The sequence below is a fragment of the Strix aluco genome, chromosome 1, assembly GCF_031877795.1.
Source record: "Strix aluco isolate bStrAlu1 chromosome 1, bStrAlu1.hap1, whole genome shotgun sequence".
Classification (NCBI taxonomy): domain Eukaryota; kingdom Metazoa; phylum Chordata; class Aves; order Strigiformes; family Strigidae; genus Strix; species Strix aluco.
In genome coordinates this window covers 107,563,063-107,583,593 of record NC_133931.1, presented here as the reverse complement: position 1 = coordinate 107,583,593, position 20,531 = coordinate 107,563,063, and the positions used below count along the sequence as shown (strand labels likewise).

The 20,531-nt window shown below is 37.2% G+C and overlaps 1 protein-coding gene across 7 annotated transcripts in view; it reads left to right on the top strand.

Moving 5' to 3' along the window:
• Positions 1–20,531, top strand: part of ADCYAP1R1 (ADCYAP receptor type I) — a 150,923-nt gene that overhangs the window by 116,061 nt on the left and 14,331 nt on the right. For 2 of the 7 annotated variants that reach the window (XM_074830573.1, XM_074830578.1), the window contains exons 14-17: positions 8,827–8,880; positions 11,726–11,806; positions 17,458–17,587; positions 17,808–17,849. In XM_074830573.1, the coding sequence (XP_074686674.1) occupies positions 8,827–8,880; positions 11,726–11,806; positions 17,458–17,587; positions 17,808–17,849 (307 nt within the window). Of the gene's footprint in view, positions 1–8,826; positions 8,881–11,722; positions 11,807–17,457; positions 17,588–17,807; positions 17,850–20,531 lie in introns of all 7 variants that reach the window. The other 5 variants (XM_074830588.1, XM_074830599.1, XM_074830607.1 and 2 more) reach the window with 3 other exon arrangements.

Sequence of the window (20,531 nt, the reverse complement as noted above, 5' to 3'; positions counted from 1 at the left end):
ACACCTCACAAAAACTTGGCTATTGACTTTGGGTAGGATTTATTTTCTTCTTATATGTATACTGTAAGTTTATGTTCAGGACCTTTAATTATTTTTTTTTTTTTAGGAAAATCTACCTCCAGTTCTATTTTACAGACACTATGGTCATGGTTCTGCAAATCACTTAAGCCTGTATTTGACTTCAGCAGCCTTGGGGATGTGATTAATTACATATTGTTACCACTGTGTATTCATTATTAAAAATTCCCACTACTGAAGTTAGCTGCGAGCTATGACAGGAACACAACAGAAGAGTGCACTGCTGGGTAACTAATGCTTAATTAATATAGTGTAGCCACTAGAGATTATAAGATTTGCTTTAAAAAAAAAAAACAATAATTTGTATAATTCGCAGTACAATAATGTGTACTTTACTACCATAAAAAATCAGACTTTCTCTCTAAATAACCTGATGATCATTACATGCAATAGTCTTTGCCTTTAGGATGACAAAAACTTGGAAACATGTAGCTAATTCCTAACAATTTTCTGCAGCAGTCAAATACATTAGTGATTATAAACTTCCATTTTACCAACCTGTATGTTCAGTCATTCATTACCAGTCTCACGCCTAATAAATCTTTCTTTGCACATTTAGTTCCCCTTCAAAGCTGCCTGCATGCGCCTGATCCCATTTCAGACTGAACAGCTCAAAACATGTCAGATTCTGAGAGAACAATAAATCCATCTTTCTTTTAATGATGTTTTAGGTAGTAAAACTATCTATACTCCTCCTTATGGCTGAAACGATTGGAGGCTAAGTTAATAAAAAATATCTAAGCAGCCGAGGTAGAAATTAAATGGAAATAGAAGCCACCCTTTTTGATGTTCATTTTAATTTTATGATTCTTTTTGTTGTTTTTTTTTCCTGAGAATCTTGAGCAGCTTCCATACTTCCTCCCAATAGTCATCATAATCATTATTTATGTTTTGGTGTCAGGAGTGAACCGTCAAAGGCATGAAAAAGACGTAACTTTATTTCTTGAACCATGTTCCAGTTTCAATTAATCTTGTGTAAATCCTGAATAATTCCTCCAAATTAAGCATCAAACCAAAGGAAGACCAGGAATGCAAATGCAACAGATTTTTATCTGAGTGAGAAGTTCTGAGATCCTCAGATGCTGGGAAGCATAAATTGATATTGATTGTATTTCTAGTGTAATTAAGACAACTGTCTGCATAGTTCAGACAGGTTTCTTGCCCCATCTGGTGAATGAATTGCATAAACAATCATAATGTGCCATGGTCATGTACAATACATACTTAATCCTATAGTACAAATGACAGTGTCTTGTATTGGTACCTGTATATTCCATCCAATTAGATTTTACTTAACGTGCTTTCAAATGGAAAGCACTGCCTGATTTTTAGCAATCTCCACAGTTTGTAAATATTTTGAAGTAGTAGTAGATTATTTAGGGACACTCTTACACTATATGCTGAAAGCCAAGTAGCACTACCTCAGAAGACCATGAATCCAATGTGCACTCACAGTTCACTCACGTATTCACAACCCTGCTATGGCTGGCTTAGCACACACTGTGTCACATCAGGCCCACATTATTTACATGGATTTTTGTACCTCAGTCCCTTGTCTGGAATTTCAGGAAACAGATGATAAATTGATCTGGCAAGGCTTCACTGTTTTTCCCATGAGATATCCAGCCAATACTGTGTAACATGGTGTGTCAGAATCTGCTTTCAGGCACCCTGGTTTTGGTCAAGTTGTTGTAGAGAGAGTACATTCACCCCCTCCAAAAAGACATATTCCTATAGAAATGCCTACACAAAGCTTAAATCCATGCTGTTATTTTCATGAGCATTATTGCATTGTTGAAAGAGTCATTATAGACAGAAGATCATCTAACATATCACTGCCATAAACCACTACAGTATTTAAGTAGGTATGCATGATGCAAAAGTATGCTGGAATAACCCTTAAGATTAAAAAGGTCCACATATTTCCATCAAGTCTTTGTTTATTCATTCATTTTCAAGGATCAAACACATTTAACTGAAAAAAGCTGCTTTTTTTATTTATTTCCAGTTTATCATGAATAGTATAATTTGGGAGGGGGAAGCTTGTTTCTGCTTTTCCTTTAACAGATTCTTCATAAATTTTGTATCACATGTTGAAAACTCAATGAAAAGAAAATAAACCCCACATACATCTAGCTAATTCAGGTCTACGTCATTCCTCCAATCAGCATCTTGCTGGAAAGAAAGGAGAAACATGGCATATATCATAGGTAGGTATGATTTTACGTATGGTGCAACCTAGAGGGTTAGGGCAGGTGAAGAAATGTTGTAACACAAATGTTTTGGTAAACAACACTCCTCTACAGTTCACCTACAAAGTCACTGGACACTCAATGATTCATTCTGCTACTGCTTTGTCTTGCTGCAAGTGCTCAGACTGCCAGCATTAATAATTATTGACAGTGTCCTCATGTCAAAAGTCTCATTTTTTACAAGAAAGTGGCAGATGTTTGATGAACGGTATATTCTTTAGTATGGCACTTTAATTTCTTAACCACAGGTACTATCAGTTGTGTGTTGGAATGCCCACTAACCCAGCAACAAAAGGAACTAATCCTTTTCTACCACAAGAAAATACAATGGGAAACATAGACATTGAACACTTGGTGTCAGTACATGATCAGCAAGGACCTAGTTCTCATTTCTAAGAAATGCTAGGAAAGTAGATATTTGTTACTTTGATTGACATTAATTCTTGATGGATTTATTTAATGCTCTAGAAAAAATATTCTCATTCACAACTACTATACTTTTCGTTTACATTTCCCAAGACAAATTCTTACTTTGGGTGTTGGATGGAGGGTTTTTTGGTTTCTGTTTTGGATTTTTTTGGGGGGAGAGGGGTATTAATTTGCACCAAATCTTTTCAGGTAGGGATTGGAAAAAAACTGACTGTACTCATTAGGAATAGAAGATCATGTAGGCTATGTACTATAATTAGCAAGAATATAATTACACAGTGATTCTTTTATTTTCAAAGTAATTGAAAACCTTATTCTGCTTTGATTATCTATTTATAGATTTGCTGTGGTCTCAACTACTGTAAAACCAAATAGCACAGACTATTTAGTGTTTGTAATGTTCTTGTGAGCTGTTATTCCTGTTGAACAGCTGAGGGTATGATGCACAAAAGGGGTTACTCAAAATCCCCCCCAGTGCCTGTGGCAAGTAGAGGAACGTGAACATACATCTTTGGTTGTCAAATCTAGCTTCCCAACCTAAACACTGTCCTTTCATCTGTTATGCATCTTTTACATTCTTACAGTGATGATGGGATCAGACCTAAAACTATGTCCACCTTGAAAGTGGTTTTTCTATTTCTTGGGCCACTTGCCAGAGGGATATTCCAGAACAGCAAATCAGTATTTTCAAAGGAAATTCCATCCATTTCCAATGATATACAAGAGCTTTACTGGAGCTTTGACAGGATCTGATTTTGAAATCACTGATCACAAAGCTTATTTCTTGTGGTTACAAGATCATCTGTGATGAATGCAATGTTAAAAAGTACTCTGCTTCTGTTATTTTGAAATCCTTAAAAGGTGGTTAGAGTGCAAGTCCACTGTGCCTTGACCTGCACAGATGATGTCTCTATGATGGAGGCTGACTCCTGTTATTTTCTATTTTGAAGTAGTGATGAAAAATAGGGTGACTTTGTCTTTAAAAAATTTGTGCATGTTGCTGTAAGGTATTTTCATGGGCAATTTTATGGTTTCAATGAATGTATGGATAGAGGAAAGGATACAACACTGATTTATGTTGCTGATTTCAAAAAAAGCTTGACTTTTTTGAAATCTGCCTATGTTTCATGCTTAACAATTCTCTAATGGCGACTTCAGATTTCCACTTGACTCCATGTTCTGTGGCAGCCTTAGAGAATGAAGTTCTTTGTCTACAGATTGTGTCCTAAATGAGCAAAGCACAGACTTTTTTCCCCATCTGTCACAAGAGCAAGATATGAACTGTAAAAAAGTGCATTTGCATTAAAAGAGAAGCCACTAATAGATGTTCCTTCTCTAGAAAGATCAAGAAGGTGTGCAGATTGATGAGAGAGAGAACAGTGCCGTGTTGTATTCAACAATGTGGTTCTCTTCATGAAAGTGTTCCTTCCCTTTTTTTAAGAAGAATCAGTAATGGAAAGCTTGATGCACTCTCAACAGTTCTATCAAGAGTTGGATTAGCCCTAACAGCCTTGTTTCAGAGGAGGTTTAGGCACAAAGAAAGGCTAAATAGTGTATTATGAATTCCCATTGAAATGTTAGTAACATATATCTGGATATTTCAGACCTAAATGTCTTTCAAAGCCAGTACCTAAAACATCATGGCTTGATTGACGTAACTGGTATGGAACAGCAGTTAGAACATCAGAAGGCTCAAGTCATCTTGATTTATATACAATGTTTGCATCTGTGCTTGTGTACCTATGTAAATATAGGTCTTTCCTCCACATCCTGTCAGAAATGCTGTATATATCTAAAACTGTTCCAGCATTGCTTTTTAAAAGACCACAAATACTTTAGCAATGTGCACAATATAAAGCTTCTTACTTTAATGTGAAACTGACTACACTTAACTAAATTCTCTGTAATATAACTTTTGCCACACATTCAAGTTTATTGATTAGCAAAAATAAGGTAACTTTCCTAAAGAAAATGGGGTACAGACTTCAAATGTGTTTCTAAAGTCACTGCAATTCATCAGAGTGAATAACCTAATTATGATCTGTATTGATAAACCTCAGTTGTCATGGAGATCAGCAGGATAGAAAATGTCCAGTGCCTAAGGCCATGCATCTTTACAAATCACCCATGGATTTGGGTGCAGTGTTGTATCCTTTATCAGGGTAGCTCACTTACTGGGAAACATAATGTTTTTGGAGATTCAGATAATTTTTCAGAAACCTCAAATTGAGAGCTAATTTGAGAGCATCCAAATTAAACCATTCTGGCTGTTTTCCCTTTCCCTCCTGCATTGCTCATAGCTAAGTTTGTTGCTCTGAATGCATTGTTAGGCTGAAAGGAATATATCTGGAATTTTATTTGTCCCCAAAGCAGTTTGCACCTTTGTTTCTTTGAGCTGGTTAATTAGTGTAAAGATAAACGTGGAGTTGAAGCAACTGGTCATGCAGCAGGTGTTGTGAGACTGCAGACAATGGGGAATAATTCTGACATCTCTGATTCTTGAACGTGCTTCCAATTTACATCAAAGCTTGATGCACACCAACATCCATGGTCTTCCATTTACTTTTTGCTACCATGCACATTTTTGCCTCTACCATATGAGAACAAAAGGTGTTTAATTTCCCCTCAGTGTCTCTGCTTCTCCTTGCCATTGATTTCTTGTGTCTCACTTCAGCAGCTAACATACTTCACATCCAGTGGTTTTAGTTTTACATCTGAAGAATTATTAGGATGTACTCCAAGCAAGTACATAGTCCTTAGAGCCTGGGGTATGGAAGGGACAAGAAGGATGATGCTGTCACAGTGCAGAAGTTTTTTTGATCTGTAAAGGTGAACTTCTCATGAGACTCGTAACTAAGACTGTGCAAAAAAGAAACTGTGTGGTGCAAACTAGCAAATTTGTTAGTTGCCCAGGAACAAATTCTTCCTGCCTTGGAGAGTACAAGTACACACTCAAAGGCCACCAGATTACAATAGCTTAATATTGAATTAAGTCTCAATGAAGGTGGTTTAAAAGAATGTGTACTACCTCAATATTGGACCAGTCCAAAGTTGTGCATATGGTTCACATAGTCTTAGTACCTCATTTGCTGTGCACCTGTATCATTACTGAGAGATTTCCAAACTGTAATTCCTCTTATATATTTCCAATGAAAACACTGGAGTTGTTCAGCTGATTAAATGTTTGCAAGCCCAGGCCTTTTCAACAAAGGCAGCATTCTCATTTTTCATTAAGGAGAGTTATAGAGACGGATTGAAACTTGTATCATTGTCTGCAGGGATATCACATAACATGTAAGGCAAGTGAGGCAAAAGTGTAACTGAAGCTTCAGAGCTGCAAATTATATAAACTCAGTGTAGCTGTACCGATACTGAGCTCTGCAAGCTGACAGGACTAAGACCTGTCTACAATGCTTGAAAATCCACTTCTTGTGGCAGACTGTGACAATAAATATTCCGTGGGTTTTGCTCATTTGTTTGTTTTAAGTACAATGAGCTAATCACATTCTTGGATATTTTATGTCTGGATTTGGACATTCATATTCTTCATTTCAAACAGTAAACCTATGTTCAAAACCATTTAAGAATCTCATTTTGTGTGGTACATTTTTCTCACTACACATGCTATTGTCTTCTACACTACAGTTATGTTACTGCACCCCCATCAGAATTATTCCATAATGCATGACATTATTTTATGCTCTGGACTGAGTGAGAATAACCTAGTTTGTTACAATAGGAACTCCAGAGTTAATACAGAGGGGGATCAGGATATGTAGCCTTGAAGCTACAGTTCATTTAAAGACTGTTTTTGAGGGAAGTATTCTGCTCTCTACTACCAGCTTTCTTCTCTAGAACACAGCTAAATATTAAGCTTTATCTCTTCATTATTTGATCTCTGATGGCTTTCTCCATCCTATGTCCACCCTATAGAAGTTAACAAAGCCAAGAATGAACAGTGTATAGATGATTTTTGACTCTCTTTGACCATACTGTTTTATCTTCCAGCCTCAGTTCTGCACGAAGGTCAGAATTATTGGACAAAATGTTCCAGTTCAAATTCGTGTTTGTTAAATATTCATTTTCAGTTACAGCTATAGCCTGTAAGCAGTAACCCAGCTTCAGCATCTAGAGAGGTGATAGCGGTTTCCTTACAGACACACCGTTTCTGTGTCAAATTATTGTTGTAATTACCATGCTAGCTTTCAGTTATAATAGATTAACTTTGGTGGAACTAAAAATGCACGCGTGAAGTGTGTATAGGACGTTGAATGTTCTCTATAGTATGGGAGCTCTGTAATCTGTAGAAGACCCTCGTGAAGTTTCCTACATATGTCCTAGTTTTTAGCTTAAAGTTCATTGACTTTGCAAGTACATAGACACAAAAAAATGCAATCTTTATGTTCCTCCAAATCACTGGAATGAAAAGCAATCCACTCAGTTGTGTAAGACACGCTCAAAAAAGTGAAGAGAAATAAAGCTGACCTCTCACATGTTAAACCAATGCAAGAGCCCTAAAACGTAGAGACCAAAAACTCAGATGAAAGAAAACTACTATCACCCATTAAAGTCAACTAATTTTAATGTGTTTTGGATGAGGACTGTAAAGGAAGGAGACCTCACATTTTCTCTTTTTTTCCCAACTTGTTTTCAGATTATTCGCAGGTGTCAGAAGATGATCCTGGAATACCTCAGACCCCTTAGAGTAGTCAGGGGAAAGGTTTTTAGTTTGGTGGTGTTAGCAGTAAAAGGTAGAGCTATAAGTAACAAGACTAAGACTCTGACAAAAGGTGACTAGACTGACTTTTGGACTTGTTTTCAATTTTTATGAAGAGCACAGTAATGGTTGTACTTTTATCAAGACAGCATGGGATCCACCTGATTTAATAAGATAATCATGCTGGGCTCCTTCCACAGTCAGTAGAGATCTACCCAGTCGAGAGAATAAAATCCCTGTTACAACTTATTTCATTCTAAACAAGATGTTTAAAATAGGTCAGGTAAATCTCACTTTATGGTCTGTTTCTCACCACTGACTGCAAAGCTAGCATGGAACGACAAGGTAAAAGGCATACAGCTATCCTGTTAACTTCAAAAATTAGATGAGGTGGAACTAAGTAACAACTTTGCTGCAAAACAGCTATGCTTATTCTGTGTCTGGATGAGAGGAGTGAATGAGTCTGCAGTGCCACAGTCACTGCATCAGGATGGAATTATAAGGTCTGTTTTCTGCTCACAGAACAAGTTCAGTTTTCCAAACTGTCTACATCTGATCTGTAAGTCTGTACAGTAATCTGTAAGAGTTTTTGTAAATGTAGTTGGTGTTTTGGCCAGGAAACAAGTCTAGCTTCAGGAAATCCTTAGCTATGGAGTAGCAAGGAAAAGATGTCCCCCTACCTATAACAATATCAGCTGTAGGTAAGTAGGCATATAGCATAAATAATAGATGGTTTGTCTCAATTTTAATTTTTTTTCTCTCTCCCATACAATCTTTCTACTTTCACTTTGTTGACTTTTTACTGTATTTTCAGTACTTTATTGCCTTGATTTGTTTCAACATTCCTTTTTCTACTGCTACATGGTTGCTAATCCTATTTGTAGAGAGGTTACACAGAATTACTTGAGCAGGGTGCACAAAGATTCTTAATGAGGCACAGTTTTAAATTGTATGACTCAAATTATACCTTTATTGTGTTTTCCCAAAGGATTCCCCTTCAGCATATTCAGAGACAACCCACAAACTCTGTCATTCCCTGTGTGCTATTAGTGACCTAAACCCAGAATCCTCATCTTTTTCATTATGGAGTACATGGCCTTGGTAATAAAGCATAACTTCATTCCCCTGAATCAGCATGCTCATTTTACTTCTCTTAAGCACCTCTGAGAAGCCTACACAGTCTTTAGAATTGAATTGCAACTACCTTTGCATCAAATTTGTGTACTCTCTCATTTGCATTAACTTGCCAGATGGCAAGGTATTCACTCTGACAAGATGGTCTTCAGCCACATCATACATAATTCATTTAATCCTGGGAATGTTTAACTTTTCTTTCCCCTTCCACCCTAGCACCCTCCCTCTTCCTCCCAGATGCAGCTGCAGTCCATGCACAGGACACATGCGGTGAGACTCAGCTTGTTTGCCTTTAGCTGTCTAAAGTCTCGTATTTAATCTAAGCAGTCTACTCATCGTCTATGGTCAAACTGAGAGACCAGGGCACCTCCATAAGACGATGCATCCCATATGTCTTAGATGCCTTTGTTACACCGGTCAGCTCAGCCTCTGGAAGTGCCTGTTTCTTTCTATGATTGAGTTAAAGGTGGCAGATAGTTCAGCTTAAATTCATCTTAGATACATATAGCTAGATGTGACCGATTCCATTCTGTGTGTGCCTACAGAGATCTGAGGATCCTGCCCCAATTCATGTAGTGTTTTGATATCCATAATCTCATTTATATTAACTTTCTCTTATTTGGCTATTTTTTCCTCCTCATTTATTTCTGGTTCCTGCCTCCTCTGTCTCTTTTCTCTTTCTCCCTTTCCTTCCACCAATGATTCTACTTTGATAATAAATAAAGTTTAAAAAAAGAAAGTGGGGGGAGGGGGAAAGGAAAGAAAACTTCTGTCAGTTCTGTACTCTCAACATTTTGGGTCACTTTACAATATCTAACATCAGAGAGATGATTCTACCTAAGTTAGATAGAATGGCAGAAAAAATGTTAATAGCACTAAAATACTAATGTGTTCTTAAGACATGCCAGCAAATTTCTCCATTACAAGACCATCTGTAAACATCCCTCATTGGGTGAGGAGCAGCAGTTAATTCTTAGATACTATTTTCAAAATCAAATCTGTCTTTTTTTGATAATTTTAGTAAATATCAAATGCTCCCATGTTAGGTCTACTCACTAGAAAAATCTATAATGAAAATCAATCCCTACCAAATAAAACAGGGCATAAGCAGTAAAGGAAACATTGGTGAGGATTTTGTTTTCCAGATTACCATGGCAACATTAAGCATCATTGAAAAACACAACCCCCTACACCCCCCCATGACTAAGAGTTTAAAAGAATTTAAAAGTGATTGTTGATTTTTAGATGTGTCTTTTTCAGGTTATGATGTACCTTAAAATGCCTTCATAAGCACTGCTTTTCAACACATGCTGAGCAGCCCTCTGTGGTAAAAACTACTCTGATAAAATGTGTTTCAGATCAGGTGATAAAAAAATGAGTGAGACACTCAAAATCCATAGTAACTTCTGAAAGCTTCAGTCATAGTAAAAAGGAACTATCTCTAAAACTTTCCTCCTTGTTTTTGATCAGTCTTATCTGACAAATAATGCACAACTCAGCTCTGTGAAAAACAGAGGCAGTGCAAAATTTTATCACAGAAGTGATACTGTAAGAGGAACAGTCATTTTCATATTTACTTCATTAATATCATCCAAGAAATAAGATTCATTTTGCAAGTTGAAACATGATCACTATTTCTATTTGCTGGATGTGTACGTACCACAATACTGTATTCTTTCCAGCTCTTATGCCATTATCTTTAATAACAACACAGTTGTCAGGTTTTGATTACCCAAAAGGAAACAAAACAAAACTCTAGTAGATGGGATCAGCTTGAAGGAGTTAAAAGTAGGGAGAAATTTAATCTGTTTTCAATTTATTTTACTGTTCAGTTTATAAACTGCATCTTCCATCTGTGGTTGGGTGAACACAAATCTTAGACCATGCATATTAGCAGAGCACAGAAACAGTTTGATTTGTCTGAATGAAGTTAGATGTTTGCCTTGTAGGCAACTGCTTTAAAAAATCACCATATTATCCTTTATAGTCAACAGAGATTTAGTCAGGGTAGTCAGTGGTGGTTGGTGTGCTGTTCATCCCATCCTAAATTGGACATTTAAAATAGGTCAGACATATCCTGACTAATAAGTGTGCATTTCTCTCTTGACTAATTATTCTCTCTGATGATTCTCAAGGGACCAAGGATGTCCAGTTTACTTAGACATCTGTACTGTAAATATTCAACCTTCCCTGAGGTAAATCCCACCAAAACAACCATGTGTTGAAGACAAAACAAAACAAAAAATCTCCCCTTGAAAGTTGACAAGAAATTACTATTTTAAATTCTCATGTTTTTCAACCCATCATAACAGGTACAAAATCCCTTAAAAGATCCCATGTTCATTCAGATTACCCTTCTTGACAGCTGATTGAAATTAGCTTCTCTCTGGCTCATTGTAAATGTAAACATCCCATTCTCCATAGCAGCTCTTTTTAGAATACAACATATAGAGATCATGGTCCTGGTCCATAGTGTATGTGCCTGCTGCTTTTATGACCACGCCTGTCTTAGTGTGTGTGACAAAAAATAAACAGTACCTCTGAATTACCAGTCAGACATGTAGTTTCCATACTGAAATTCCCTCCCCAGGCATCAAGGAAGCTGGGTGAAAAAGTTCTTGAGATCCTTACTAGTACTCTTCATTAAAAAGAAAGGGATCCACACTTCCTTGGGTACTTACACGTGAAAATGAGGAATATCTGATCCAAATTTATCTTAGATTAATCTCCATCCTACGAGTTGAATTTACTATCTAATTGTTCTCCACGAGTGTGCAGTCAACTTTCATTTAATATATTGTTCTGTTACCCTCCGTACAATACCAGACTGCAAAGGTCATGTGTATTTTGGATGCATAATGCTGCCCGCCTGCCTCCAGGTTGTTCAATCTGCTTTCTCTGTGAATCAACACATCACAATTGCCAGCAACAGCCAGTGCCTTTATTTTTTTTGTTTATTTTTGCTTCAGTCAAGCAGCTGGTTTGTGCTGTAATTTCATTCTGTCATGTCTGCTTTCCATCTTTGTGATGTGTCTCATGAAATGTGTTGAAAGTGACCTACCTTGGCCTGTTCACAATATGCTGAAAAAAATGCTAATTTTGTCATATTTAGCAGCTGCGTTCAGAAATGCTACTGTAAGCCTAAGAGGGCTAACCAGCACTCTTGCAAGATGTCAGAACTATCAACCATTACCCTGTAAGTGTACGCAATCCTGTGACATTACTGTGTTTGTATGAAGCATGTTGCAAGTAAATGAATGGATATTAGCAGAGGAGTAGTAACCAGAGATTAAGCATTCGTTTAGTTCTTGTTGCATGTAGAATTTTTTGTTGTTCTGTGCTTTTGCTGATGCACAACAGTCAAGGATTTTAAGGTGTTGGGGCTTTTTTTAAATTTTGTAATTATGGCTGATGCTATTTACGGGTTTGGGTAGTGTCTGTATAGAAACTATTAATAGTTGTTCTTTATCATACAGCAAAGAGGTGAGCGCTGGTCATACTGAGAGTAAATGTTTCGCCTGAAAGTGTGCTAGAACAGGGCCCAGGCAGGATTGAGTGAATCAGACTCTCAGCTAGTGTAATGTCTTATGTCCACTGAACTGAGTGAAGTTGTGTTAGTATACAATCAGGGGTGAGGAAAGGCTAAGGCTAACCTAATATCAAAATATTACGTGTCTAGTCAGAAGTCATTGTCAAAGGTTTGCCTATGGAGAGTGAGGCATGTCCTGCCACACAGATCCAACAGTCCAGCATTTTGCTGAAGAATCCGTAACAGTTATCTTTGACACCATTAAGGAGAAAAAGTTGTCTTGTAACTTATAGCTGGTATTTTGTTATGTTTGTTAGCTAGAAAAAAACATTTAAAACATGAAATTAAATTTTCTCTGTGATTTTACATGTCCTCAAGGTATTTAAGAAATAGACCAATGAAGATGCTCAAAAGATTCAGTCAACAGACTGACATTGTGCAAAAGCAAAAGAAGAAATAGAGAATAGAAGTCAATAGAGAATAGTCAGCAAGTCAATATTCTACAATAAGAGAAGCTTGAAGTCTAAGAATAGTTAGGTAAAACTAGGACCTACCTTTAGGAGGAAATAGTTTGAAATATCAAGTTCACTACTTAATCTACAACCTAATGCAGCACAAACTTCATATGGAGCCTTTGCAGAGAAACAAATTTCACATTAAGTGCATTGTTTCAGAAAGATGGCAGACTGACCACTCTCTAAGGTGAAATCCTCTACCTAGTCAATGACAAGAAGAGTTCAGCCTAAACAGAAGCCCAGAAAAACTCTGTACACTTCCAATAAACATAATTAAACCTTTTTTTGTGTGCTACAATATGAAAGTCTCAGTAAGCTTCCATTGCTTTTCAAGCCCTTAGTCTCAAGATGTGATTTATGTATGGGAAAATTAAAAAGCTGTAATCAATTACTGCATTTAGGTGTACTTCAGGTCTTTGAAAGTGATCCTACAAACCTAATTAAGCTTTTGGAAAAGTCATTTATCTGTCAGGGAGATTACTGAGGTTCCTGAAAGTCACATGTTTAGCAGCTTTGTAATAAAATAGATACTTTGCTTTATTAAACATGAGCTATATTAAGCATTTCATTACTAATGACATCCTGTATCTTCATGATTTGCTCCTTATCCTTCTATTTGAAATATTGTCATGATTATTTTTTGTACATATTCATCAGTGAGTTATGGCCAAAGAGATGGGATTCCTCAAATCTAAACTTTACAGGCCTACAGAGCAGCAATTTATATGACAAACCCAGTCCAGATTCCCTTTGTAGAGAGATTTAGGATGTGATAAGGCCTTTCTCAGGGACATATGATTTGTCCTTTCATGTAAGTGCCTGTTACTCTTCACTGACTATAAAGGCAATGTAGGTGTGGAATTAATTTAACTAAAAATAGATGTCATCATTGCAGATATCTCATAAATTTAAGCTAGTCAATATATACATCAATAGATGTATTCAATACATACCCGTGGGGTTTATAACAGGAATCACCTCTTCGTAAAGGGGCATCTATAGCAGGCAAGAACTAAGCCTTAAAAGTGCATTTTTCTCTGCATCGACTTCAGCAACATTATGTAAATAATTTCAGTATAGATATCTACAATATGTATGTCCAAACCTTGGTGAAATGAATGTAGTTCTACATGACTACCACAGACCTTGATGTCTTCACTGTAGAAGTTTATATTTGATCAAATTAATTCCACTTAAGACTCAGTATTTAAACTGAACAATTCTCTTACTTTGAAGTGACAGGCCTAAATAACAAAACAACTACATAATCTTTCTTAAATGCTATGGTTTGAAGATCTTTTGCTTCTTTGATAGTCTTAATATTTTGTCTTGAAAAAGTTAGGTGGTGAGAATCTCTGAGAAAAAGACAACAAACTCGTGGCCAGAGTAAAAGTTATACTGTATTTTACCCTTAGCTTAATAGCACACAGTGTCATCTGTCAAATCTTATGTAAGTTGCAATGGGTTTTTTGAGCTACATGACTGCAATTAGGCCAACAGAAGCAGCTACAGCCCCAGCAAAAATGGCACAAGACACATCTTCAGTGTGGTAGCAATACTGGAACTGATGGAAGAGTAAGCTCTGAACTACAATTTTCACCTCTCTCTCAGAAACAGAAAAAAGAATAACAACCACAAATTTCCTTACACAATTGCTTCTGGAGCTTCAGGTTCCCTGATGTAGAAGACCCATATTTTCTGATGGCCTCTTTCATTCATTCCAAATTACATCATCACATACCCAGCTCAACAGTTCTTACAGTTGCATCTGCAAGTTCTGAATATACAGGTATTTCTTTGTTACATCCCATTCACAGAAGCTGGAAGAATCTATTTAGACCATTTAGAACCCATTGGTCCTTGTTCCCTATCACACAGTTGCTCAAAATATTTTTTTTTCACCTAACGTATAGTTACTGTGTTTATTTAGCTCACAGCACTAATTTGTCTTCTAGAAACATGTTTTAAAATGCAGAATAGGAACACACTGGAATATTCAGTAAAAATCATTGGAAATTCTACTCAGCAATGCAATGTGGTGTGTATTTTCATTTCCAATTCATGCCCAGTTATGTCCTACGTAATATCCAGACACTTCAGCAGTATCCTTGATAAGTGTGGATGTGCAATGGAAAAATAAAGACATGGTTCCTTCATATACTGGTAAACAACTTTCTACTTTCTATTCCTTTTCTATAATGATGTCTTTCCATAATTCAGTAGAGGAGTGAGGAAAAATAGAGGACACCATTACCTGTGTCTTTTTGTAGTAACACTTTATAGAAAGGCCACATTTATAATCATATTGGTGAAAATCTTATGTTTAAACTGTTTTTAAGGAAAATAACAGCTGAAAAATAGAATGTCAGGCTCAACAAAAATTTAAATACAATTTACTTTTTGTTTAAAGTAACCTTAAGGCATTTCTCTACCTGCTGGAATGTAAACAAGGCTTTTGCTAGACCTTATGGAGAACATATCTCTTCTAAACAGACAGTTTAAGGTGAAATGAGTGATTATTGTACTCAAAACTTTTGAATCCATCCCCCAAGTTTCTTGCTTGTCTGAAAGAGTGTGGGAAGAAAAGAGAATTTCAGTGTATCCTTGAACATCTTCATTCCACCATTGCACATAAACTTACATGACTCACAGGTGCTGCTTTAAGTCTTCTTTCCTCCTAATGTTCTTGAAAAAACACAATTCATCATCATCCACACAGTCATTAGTATCTCTTAAGTTTTTTTTATCATTAAAATCTTCTTTTCCGCTTTATAGATCTTAGCAATCTATAAACATCAGAATGTTATTTCTTACATTTCGTGTGTTTTCTTCCTGACTTTTATGACAATATTGAAGACAGCACCTCAAATAAGTTGTTGATGACATTATATTTCAAGATACTACAAATTAATTGTATGATTAATCAGATATAAATAATGCCAGAAAACTGACAATAGAAAAAGTCTTCCTCAACATCTTTCTCAAAATTAATCTCCTATGACTGTGGTGCAATACAACATACTAATAGACAATTCTATTCTGACTTTTAAATCAAAATAACATTTATCTCTTTGTTGTAGTTGTCATTAATTCTGAGTGTAAAGGGTAACAGATTTTGGAGATGACACTTCTTTGTCCAGTTTGCTACCTTAATTTGCTTTTTTTTTAATTCCATGGATCGTTTAAGACACTTAGGTTCTTTACAATGTTTTTTGTTTATGGAGATAGTATTTTATGATCTTTTCCACAATGTTTCTGTTCCTTTTCATTAAACTGATTACATATGCATAGAGGAAAAGGACTAGAAGGGACCCTGAAAAGTCTTTTAGTCCATTACACTGGGTCACTCCTGTGTAGCTTACTTTTTCTAGAGATCACCAAAGTTGGAGACTCTGTATGTTCTTTATCAACTTGTTCCTAGGTAGTTCCTCTCTTATTAAAAAACTTTTGGTTAACGTCTACCTGGATAATTCACAAGAACAGTGTTCTCTAGTTTGTGGGGTCTTTCACCAAGACTTGAGATTTGGTGTGCATTGGACTAATGAGTCATGTGTATTTAGTACAATCTCTAAGACAAAGGTTGTGATGTATTTATCATTATTAGTGCAAAAAGTATGACTGAGGGACACCAGAAATGAACTGATGTCCCATTTCCAGTTCAGTATTGGCTATAACAGCATATCTTCACAGAGTTCTTGGAGATGTATTAAAGTCTTCACTTTCAGTAAGACAAACACATTTTTGGCATATTGTTGAGCATGTATTCAAACATGTCTACAATATGCCATATAGATATAAGCAGAGTGAACATTTGAATTTTAAAAAATATGTATCTCTTCCAAAGATCTTTATGGCTTTTTAGCTTCCTTTGTCCTCTGTCTACCTCCTTAAATTATTTTGAAGGAAATCAATCATATTTCTTCCCCTTTAAGAGTGTCATGGAGAATACTTAGGCCACTTCGTTTATAATAAAGCACTTGGCTTATTTTCAGATCAACATTTGCTTTCTCTTGGGTCTTTTTTGCTGCTCAGTCAGCAAATGACACTGACCAATACATGCATAAATCTTGACTGGACCCCTACTCTTGGGGAATTTCATCCATACTCAGTTGAGTGCTTACAGGTACACACATTCATTTCCAGTCCTTTCGTTTATACCTATTGAGTTTGATTTTCCTCTAAAACCTCTTTATTTTGATGCAATGAAAATTAGTTACACAATAGAATTACGCTTAGGTTTCCAACAGTACAAACGAGACCAAAATCAAGACCTTGAGGAATAGTCAGGAGTATAAGAACATAGAGGGTGGTTTTGGCCTTATTTGTATTGCTGGTTTGGAATTTTTTGCTATGAAGAAACAAATTAACCACCCCCACCCCACCCCCCCCCCCCAAAAAAAGTGATTTCAAACACTCCACTGGGATTAAGCAATTGGGTGAGAGGTTTTTTATTGTGTTATGGTAGCAGTATGAATCCATTAGCAAGATTACCCTTCTCATGTTTGGCACAGTAGAAAAAATCCCTGCTTATAATAATGCAAATTAAAATAACAGTACAGAGTATTAAGCATTATCAATGTGCTGTTATTGTAGCAGTGTGAAAAAGTGGGAGCAAACTACAGTGTGTGTGAAATCACTGTTTGGAAACAAATGGGAATGTTGTATATTTGTTTGTATAATTATCCAGTGTATGTATTTCCCAAAAGGCAGACAACAAAATATTTTCTGTGTTTTCTTCTTTAATTAAAGCACAAGTTGTTTATTACAAGGCTGCATTAAAGTTCTTTCACTCTATTATAACAGGAGACTGGCTCGCTCTACACTACTGCTTATCCCCTTGTTTGGAATTCACTACACGGTGTTTGCTTTTTCTCCTGAAAATGTCAGTAAGCGTGAGAGACTAGTGTTTGAATTGGGACTGGGATCTTTCCAGGTGACTATACAGTGAATTCTGCTTTTGTTAAAAAGAAATCTCTGTTCATTATAACTACTTTGCATGCACAGTTCTCAGACTGTGTGCTTATTCATTTATGTATAAGTTCTGTACACTAGGATTTTGTGTTTGTTTGTTTGCTTGTTCTAACTCCAGCTATTTTATAGCATTTGCTGAAGGATACAAATTACATTATTTTTTTTCTCTCCCATTTACCTAGGGTTTTGTTGTTGCTGTTCTCTATTGTTTCTTGAATGGGGAGGTAAGACTTTTAATATTTAAGCTCCCCCACCCATCATCCCCATCCCATTTCCTTGTGGTAGTAACTGCTATTCTAAACCTTCACTGTAACTCATCATCTACCATATTCACTAATACCTTAGGCTGAATCTCACGATATCTCAGCAAAAGAAAGAGGATGTCTAATGTCTTTATTAAATCAAAACATTGGCCTTGCCAGAGATGATGGCCCTGATTAATGCTCCCTAACAGAGGTAGGGGCTGTACTGGTTTCTTTGATTATGTCATCCCAAGTGCAGAACTTTGCACTTGTCTCTGTTAAACTTCATACCATTCTTGCTAGCCCACTCTTCCATCCTGTTCAGTTATCTCTGTAAGATGGCTTTCCCTTCTGATATGTCCACCTCACCACCCAGATTGGTGTCATCAGTCAATTTGGTGAGGGTGCTTTCAATCCATCATCCAGATCATTTATGAAAATGTTGAAAAGTGTGAGGTCCTTTTCAATAACTGGAGAACCCCACTAGTGACAGGCTGCCAACCTGAGTAAAAAACATTGTTCACCACCCACTGAGTGTGGCCTGTTAGCCAATTTCCCACCATCTAGCAGACCACTCATCCAATCTTTATCTTGCCAGCTTGCAAGTTTGTCAGCTGTGTGAAACAGTGTCAAATGCCTTGCTGGAGTCCAAGTAAACAACATCCACTGCTTTCATCATGTCAACAGAAAACATTATTTTGTTGTAGAAGATGATCATGTTAGTCTGGTATGACTTGTCTTTGGTAAATCCTTACTGGCTTCTCCCAATCAACTGCTTCATTTGGTTTGTGATAGTTTCTAGAGGGTCTCATTCCATTATTTTCCCAGTGACTGAAGTAAGATTATTAGGCCTGTAGTTTCCTGACAGGGCGAGGCGGAAAAGGAAGAGGAAGAGGGAGAGGGAGAGGAGAGGGAGAGGGGAGAGGGGAGAAGGGAAGAGAGAAGAGAAGAGAAGAGAAGAGAAGAGAAGAGAAGAGAAGAGAAGAGAAGAGAAGAGAAGAGAAGAGAAGAGAAGAGAAGAGAAGAGAAGAGAAGAGAAGAGAAGAGAAGAGAAGAGAAGAGAAGAGAAGAGAGAGGAGGGGAGGGGAGGGGAGGGGAGGGGAGGGGAGGGGAGGGGAGGGGAGGGGAGGGGGAGGGGAGGGGAGGGGAGGGGAGGGGAGGGGAGAGGAGAGGAGAGGAGAGGAGAGGAGAGGAGAGGAGAGGAGAGGAGAGGAGAGGAGAGGAGAGGAGAGGAGAGAGAGGAGAGGAGAGGAGAGGAGAGGAGAGGAGAGGAGAGGAGAGAGAGGAGAGGAGAGGAGAGGAGAGGAGAGGAGAGGAGAGGAGAGGAGAGGAGAGGAGAGGAGAGGAGAGGAGAGGAGAGGAGAGGAGAGGAGAGGAGAGGAGAGAGAAAAGAAAAGAAAAAAGAAAAGAAAAGAAAAGAAAAGAAAAGAAAAGAAAAGAAAAGAAAAGAAAAGAAAAGAAAAGAAAAGAAAAGAAAGAAAAGAAAAGAAAAGAAAAGAAAAGAAAAAGAAAAGAAAAGAAAAGGAAAGGAAAGGAAAGAAAGAAAAGAAAAGAAAAGAAAAGAAAAGAAAAGAAAAGAAAAGAAAAGAAAAGAAAAAGGAAAGGAGAAGAAAAGCCTCTTTTGGGCCCTATGACATTTTTCCTCTTGCAGTCATCAGGAATATCCCCTGATCTCAATGACTTTTCAAATATTATAGACAGTGGCCATGAAACAATGTCAACCACTTCTTTTAACATCTTGGGGTGAATTCCATCTGGGCCCATAAATTTCTGTGGGTTGAGCTGCTACAAGAGGCCACAGACCAGCCCTTCCTCCACTACTGTTGGATTGGCACATGTGTTGTAGCTACTTGGTCCTTTGACCTGGGGTGCAGCTGAACCAGTAAAGAGGCAAAGAAGGTATTGAGAACCTCTGCCTTTGTCAGCATTATTAGTGATTAGTTCCCCTGTGCTGTTTAGCAATTCATTTGTGCTTCTGCTTACTGCTCACATATCTGAATAACCTTTTCTGCTTCTTGACTTTTTTGGCCATTTTCATTTCTAGCTGAGCCTTAGTCTTCCTGACTGCATCTCTGCATGACCTAGCAAGGTTCTTGTAGTCCTTGATGGGTATTTGGCTGCCTTTCCATAGCTAGTATACTTCTTTTTTGGCTTTTAAGCAGAAGTTCATAGCTGTCTTTTGTTCTGCCTTCTTCCTTTCCCTTTGTAGAGGATGGACTGCTCTTGTGCTTCCAGGAGGTTCTTTTTGAGCCTTCTTCCCAGCACTCACAAGCTTCTTTACCTTCCATGGAGACATCCCATGGAATCCCTCACAGTTGGGCTCTGAGCTCATTGAAATTGGCTCTTCTAAAATCCAGAGTCTTTGTCCTGCTACTGGTTTTCAGTGTAATCAGCAGGATCTTAAACTCCACAATGTTATGATCACTGTATCCAAAGCTACCATTGGTAGTTATGTTGTCAAGCAAGTCTTGGTTTGTGAGCCGTAAATCTAGCAACCATAGAATCATAAAATCATTTAGGTTCAAAAAGACCTTAAAGACTGTTAACATAACACTGCCAAGTCCACCACTAAACCATGTCCCTAAGAACCATGTCAACACCTCTTTGAAATACTTCCAGACATGGTGACTCAACCACTTCCCTGGACATCCTGTTCCAATGCTT